The 6,000-nt window shown below is 53.7% G+C and overlaps 1 protein-coding gene across 1 annotated transcript in view; it reads left to right on the plus strand.

Annotated features, from left to right (window-relative positions):
• The window catches only part of LOC141725814 (uncharacterized), a 101,525-nt gene extending 96,623 nt beyond the window's left edge, over positions 1-4,902 (plus strand). The window contains exon 3 of the mRNA XM_074529871.1: positions 2,279-4,902. Within this exon, the coding sequence (XP_074385972.1) occupies positions 2,279-2,879 (601 nt within the window). The 3' untranslated portion in view covers positions 2,880-4,902. The remainder of the gene's footprint in view (positions 1-2,278) is intronic.
• Positions 4,903-6,000: the final 1,098 nt, after the last annotated feature.

A 6,000-nucleotide genomic window follows, 5' to 3' on the forward strand; every position in this document is an offset into this window, starting at 1 on the left:
CATTTTCTGCTGCATCCTTAACTTTGTGATCCACCCCCAGTTTGCCCAGTTTGCCTCTCCTTTGGCCCGGGCCGGGTTCCCCCCGCCCGCAGCGGCTGGAGCAGCCGAGAGCCCCGCGCTGCCCATCCCGACCTGTCCCGGCTCCATCCCCGCTCCTGCCGCGGCTGCGAGGGCTGCGGGAACGGGGCACCGAGGGTGTGGCTGCTGCAGGGGGAGGAGGAGGAGGGAGGGAAGGGCAGGGATGAAGAGGGAGGAGGAGGTGGGGTTAGGGTGGAGGAGCAGGGGGAGGGGGAGATGTAAGAGGAGAAGGAGGTGGGGATAAGACAGAGGAAGAGGAGGAGGGGGAACGGAAAAGGAGGAGCGGGAGGAAGAGGAAGAGGAGGGACAAAGGCAGATCGAGGCTGAGCTGAGGGAACCACGCTGATCCCTGCCTGAATTCGCAGCCCCCACCTGTGGGATCATCGCCCCCCCATCGTGCTGGTGAGCGGGGAGGGGGAGCTCGGCCTGGATATCCTGGGGGGTCCCTGGGTTGGGGTTTTTGTGGATGTTTGGAGAATGAAGAAGTCCAAGGCTGAGCAGAAAAGGCCCCTTGGGGGGACATCGGGGGGTGGCGGTGGCGGCTGCCGGCAGAGGCAGCCTGGAGGAGCAGAGCCCTGTGTCCCACAGGAGCCCAAAGTGGGGAGCCCAGAGAGGGGGGAGCGCCGCCATTGGCGGGAGCCTGAAGACCCTGGAGAGGGGCAGGGGGGACTCCTTGGAGCCGCTGCAGCCCCGAGCAGAGAATGAGGGGAGAAGGGAGCCCGGGAGCCCAAACAGCCCCGGCATCCCGAAATGGGGAGAGCGAAGCGGGGGGAGCTTTTGGCATTGCTGGGACTGCCAGCAGCCTGGGCAGGGCGGGCACCGAGGAGAAGGGGGACCCCAATCCAAGCGTGACCCCAACAGCTGGGACAGTGGAGAACCTCTGAACATCAGAGGGGAGGGACCAAGGACGGGGATCTCCGTGGAGGCTTTTTCAGGGCTGAATCTTGGTGTTTGGGATGTTTTTGTGGAGCCCAGGTGACCAGTGATTGCAGAGATGGACTTGGGCAGAGGGACCTGCAAACTCAATGTGTGTTGGGGATGATGAAATAGGAAAGCCTTATAAATATGATTGCCTTGCAAAAGATTTTGAGAATATAGAAAGTATAAGGAAGATTGAAATGAAAGCAAGCTCTGAGATACCTCAGTTAGTGAACAACTGGAAAACAATGGTGTGGCCCAATTGAAGGTAATCCCCTTTTGATGAAACAATTCCCTCAGCTTGCAGACAGATCCAGACCCTACTAGCTCAGCAGAAAGGGTCCAAAGAGGAGTTTTTAGGGTTTAAACTGTAACACAGTGTGGTGATTTAATGATTCTTACAGGCTGTATATAAATGCTATAGGATTTGTATCTTGTACTAGATTGGTTAGTGAGAAATAGAATATTCAACACAGAAGAAAATTTATTGTATTGTAACGGGACCCTTACTCTCTTACGCTCCTCTCCTCTTACTCTCTTACCCTCTCATCCTCTCTACCCCTCTCTTCTCTCGGGCCTGCTCCGAGCTGTGCCTGGCAGCTCCAAGCAGGGCCCTGCACCCAGGCCCTTTGCAATAAACCGCAAGTTCCACGCCCTGGCTGCAGAGCTCTCTGGTCTCCGTCCGTCCCGACCGTCCTACCCCCCGACACTCCTACAAACGCTCTCATCCCTTGTTTTCCCCAAACCAGGATTGCCCATTGCCAACCCTGGGAGGCTGCGAGGAAGAGGAAGATGCCCCGGGACACTGAGGCAGGTGAGGAGGAAGTCAGTGCCCCTTTCCCCTCTGTGCTGCTCCATCTCCCAGCCCAGCACGGCTGCAGCTCAGCCCTGGGGGATCTCCTTGCCCTTGCCTGTGGCACGGAGGCAAATCCCATCCTGTCCTTGTCCTTCCTCCCCCAGAGCAGGAGCTGAGCATGGAGAGCAGGGAGGACAAATGCCCACGGCAGAACCTGGTGGAAGAGGCCGTTTTGAGCGGCTCCACGGCGCAGGAAGCCAACGGGGAGGAAAAGCTCCAGAGATGCCACACGAGGAGGGGCTGCAAACGCAGCCGGCGGGGATCTGAGGGGGAAAGAGCCAGCCTGGGCCGGGAAGGCGGCCGGAGATGGAGCCAGAGCTCGGAGCTGGTGCTCCATGAGCAGCTCCATGATGCGGAGAAGCCCCACACGTGCAAGGAGTGTGGGAAGAGCTTCAGGTGGAAGTGCCGCCTGAATGTGCACCAGAGGATCCACACTGGGGAGAAGCCCTACGAGTGTGGGGAGTGTGGGAAGAGCTTCAGCCAGAGCTCCATCCTGTACCAGCACCAGAGTATCCACACTGGCGGAAGGCCGCTCAAGTGTTCCGAGTGTGGGATGTGCTTCAGCCAGAGCTCCCACCTGATCAGGCACCAGAGGACCCACACTACGGAGAGGCCCCATGAGTGTTCCAAGTGTGGGAAGGGGTTTAAGACCTGCTCCAATCTCCTCCGGCACTATCAGAGTCACAGAGAGGAGAGGCCCTTCCAATGCCCCGACTGTGGGAAGGGATTCAAGCGCAACTCCCACCTCATCACCCACCGGCGCATCCACACTGGGGAGAGGCCCTACGAGTGTGATAAATGCAGGAAGAGGTTTCCGACCAGCTCCGATCTCCTCCGGCACTATCGGATTCACACAGAGGAGAGGCCCTTCCGCTGTCCCGACTGCGGGAAGGGATTCAAGCGCAACTCCACCCTCGTCATCCACCAGCGCATCCACACTGGGGAGAGGCCCTACGAGTGTCCCCAGTGTGGGAAGAACTTCTCTGACAGCTCTAACTTGACCCGACACCAACGGAGGCACCACTAAGGGAAGCCCTGTGAGTGCCCCGAGTGCGGGCAGAGCTTCGTGCGCTGCTCCAGCTCCATCCCCCACTGGAGGAGGCACTTTGGGCACAGCCCTGGTCACTCACATTCCCTGAGATCCATGTTGGGAACACACCTGGCTGCTTCGCCTTTTTGTTTGGCCTTAATTTTCCTTAGCTTCTTCTTCATCCTTTAAAAACACCCAAAACTGGGTTAAATGAAGGAACCGGATTGAATATATCTGAAGTTCCATAATTTCTCAATTTTTTTAGGGGGAATTTAGTATTTAGAGACACGTTCTGTGTGGAGTGCTGCTGTTGCTAAGAGGCAGGAATTTGATCTCACCCTTCTTGTGTTGCTAAGAACTCCTCTCCTGACCCCAACCCTAATTCCACCCTTTGGATACCCTATAAAAACTCCACGGCCCTGCCTGTGCCCTGTCTTTGGGGGGTAAGAAATGGATTCCCAAAGGATCAGCCCTTTCCCTCTGTGTTCCCATGTGGTCAGCCTTTTTTTCCACTGGGTTCCAAAAATTTCAGCTTTTTCTTCTGGATTCCCAGAGGATCACCCCTTTTTCCCACTGGATTCACAAAATTTCAGCTTTTCCCACTGGATTCCCAGAGGATCAACCTTTTTCATGGATTTTCAGAGTATTCTGACTCTGTGTGGTGATTTGACAGGAAATAGGTTGTCTAGGATGTTGTGGTCAAACAATAGGTGCTCAGACTTTAATATTGGCAGCTGGTTTGGCCACTGGGACATTGGATCCGCCTCCGAGAACACAGGGGTTTAAAGCAGAGCTCTCCCCTGGGAGGCTCTCTTTGGATTTCCGGTGGGAAAAGGGTTTGGATCTCTTCCCCCGTCCCGGCTGCTGGCTTGGCAGGGGGAGGGGGAGCCACGCGGCCGTGAGGTGGCCGGGCCTGGGACAGTGATGGGAGGTAGGCCTGGCCCAAGGGTGGAAGAATGGAAGAAGTACCGAGAGGTATTTCCTGCCCCCCCCCCCGCCTTCCCCGCTCCCCTCGGAGAGAAGGGAGAGGGAGAGAGAGAGAGGGAGAGGGAGAGAGAGAGAGAGAGAGAGAGAGAGAGAGAGAGAGAGATAACCCTGCCAGGGACTGTTATCTTGAAATTTGATATCATGTGTTGTCAGCACAGCCTGCCCGCGTGTCTGGCTGCTTGCAGGAGCTGTTAGCCCCTTTGTGGACAATGAAAACATTGCAGAGCATTGACCTTTCCTGGAGGGGAGATGGAGTGGAAGATGAAGAGGGAACTGAGCAAGTGTTGAAGGTCTGAGCAAGGGAGAGATATGAAAAGAATAGAGAAGAACTCGGGTGGAAGAGATGATGGAGTGGCTGCTTTGCTGGACTCTTTTTGTGTAGCCATGGACAGAACCATGTTTCCTTGTGATATAGAGACTGTATCCAGGGGGGGCAATGCCCTGCACCCAAGAGGGTTCAGTGTTGGTGCCCCTCGGCCCCAGGGGCAATAATTTGGGAGGGGCAGGTGTCCCTAATGAGAGATTGTTCCCTTTTTGGAGTGAGACAAGGCATCCTTAAAAGATGACCCTGGAAGCAGCTCTGGTCCGTATTCAGTGGTGAGAGCACTGGACATGAAAGGAAGAGGTCACCATGGCACAAGAAGGACTCCACTCCTCTTGATGAACTGAAGATTGATTGTTTGAAGGGTGGTGCAGGACCGAGAGTTGGTGATTTGGGGAATGTATTGTATTGTAATAGAGAGTTGGTGGGGAGGAGGGGCAGATGTATTTGTGAAATTTTCATTTTCCTTGTGTGTTTCTTTTTTTCTCCTTGTCGTTTAGTTAATAAATTCTTCTTTATTTCTAAGTGGGAGCCTGCTTTCCTTATTCCTGGTCACATCTCACAGTAGAAACCAGGTAGAGGGTATTTTCATAGGGGCACTGGCATTATGCCAGTGTCAAACCATGACACTCTGTCACTGTTGTTTTTGTTTGTGCTACTGCATTTGTATTTTTAATTTTTCCTAATAAAGAACTGTTATTTCTACTCCCATATCTTTGCCTGAGAGCTCCTCAATTTCAAAATTAATTATTATTTTTATAGTTGTTTATTGTTATTATTATTACTACTAATAAGTATCATCATCATCATCATCAAAGGGAGGGGGGGGTTTACATTTTCTATTTCAGTGGAGGCTCCTGAAATGGGGAGACACCGCCAAGGATGGGCCATGTGAAATACTTCCTAAAATATGTAAATTAGTTTTTAGATATGTGTGAGGGTCTCTGAATATGCAACATGCTGGTGTAATTAAAACCAGATTAATTAAGGAGTTTCCCTGAAAATAACTGGGGGGTCTTGGTGGCCATAACAACCTTTGTCTAATTGTCCTTGTCTCCTGTTACATCAGCCTGTTGCATATTCCTAGACTTTTTGCATATCCATAAAGTACTTTACATATTCCAGGAACAAAATTGGCTTCATCCTGTCTGGGGGTCCAACCCCCCTCCCAGCTCAATTTGGGGTTTCCCATCCTCCTCCCAGCTCAGTTTTGGGATCCCATACCCCTCCCAGCTTAATTTGGGGGTCCCATTCCCCTCCTACCTCAATTTGGGTGTCCAATCCCCCTCCCACCTCAATTTGGGGGTCCCATCTCCCAGCTCAATTTTGGTCTCCCACCCCCCTCTTTTCCCTACTCTCCCCTTTCCGATCGTTCCCCCAATCCCCTCTCCCGTGTTTGGTTTTGGGGACTCCAGGGCCCTCCTTCTCCGATTTAGGCTCCCGACCCCGTTTTGGATTAATTTGGGGTCCCCATCCCAAGCCCAGGGTCACCTTCCCCCCTCCCCAAATTCTGCTCCTCGCAACTGATGAGTCGTCAGCGAGACACGTTTTGATTGGCTGGAAATTACCCTGCGCTGTCTCTGAGTATTTACCGCAGTGAGAGGCCTTGGTGTGTGGCTGGCAAGTGAGGAGTCAGAGTCGGGCCGGACGCTGATTGGCTGAAAATCGCTGAGCGGGGCCAGTGCTCTGAGTTTGTGCCCAGCGAGTGGAACGTCATCAGTGCCGCGCGTTCCGATTGGTCGGGATCTGGTTTGGGGTGAAGACGGGAGGAGCTGGGGTTTATTTCGGATTATTTGGGTTTCTTTGGGG

This window comes from Zonotrichia albicollis, chromosome 31 (assembly GCF_047830755.1).
Source record: "Zonotrichia albicollis isolate bZonAlb1 chromosome 31, bZonAlb1.hap1, whole genome shotgun sequence".
In the NCBI taxonomy this organism is placed as follows: Eukaryota; Metazoa; Chordata; class Aves; order Passeriformes; family Passerellidae; genus Zonotrichia; species Zonotrichia albicollis.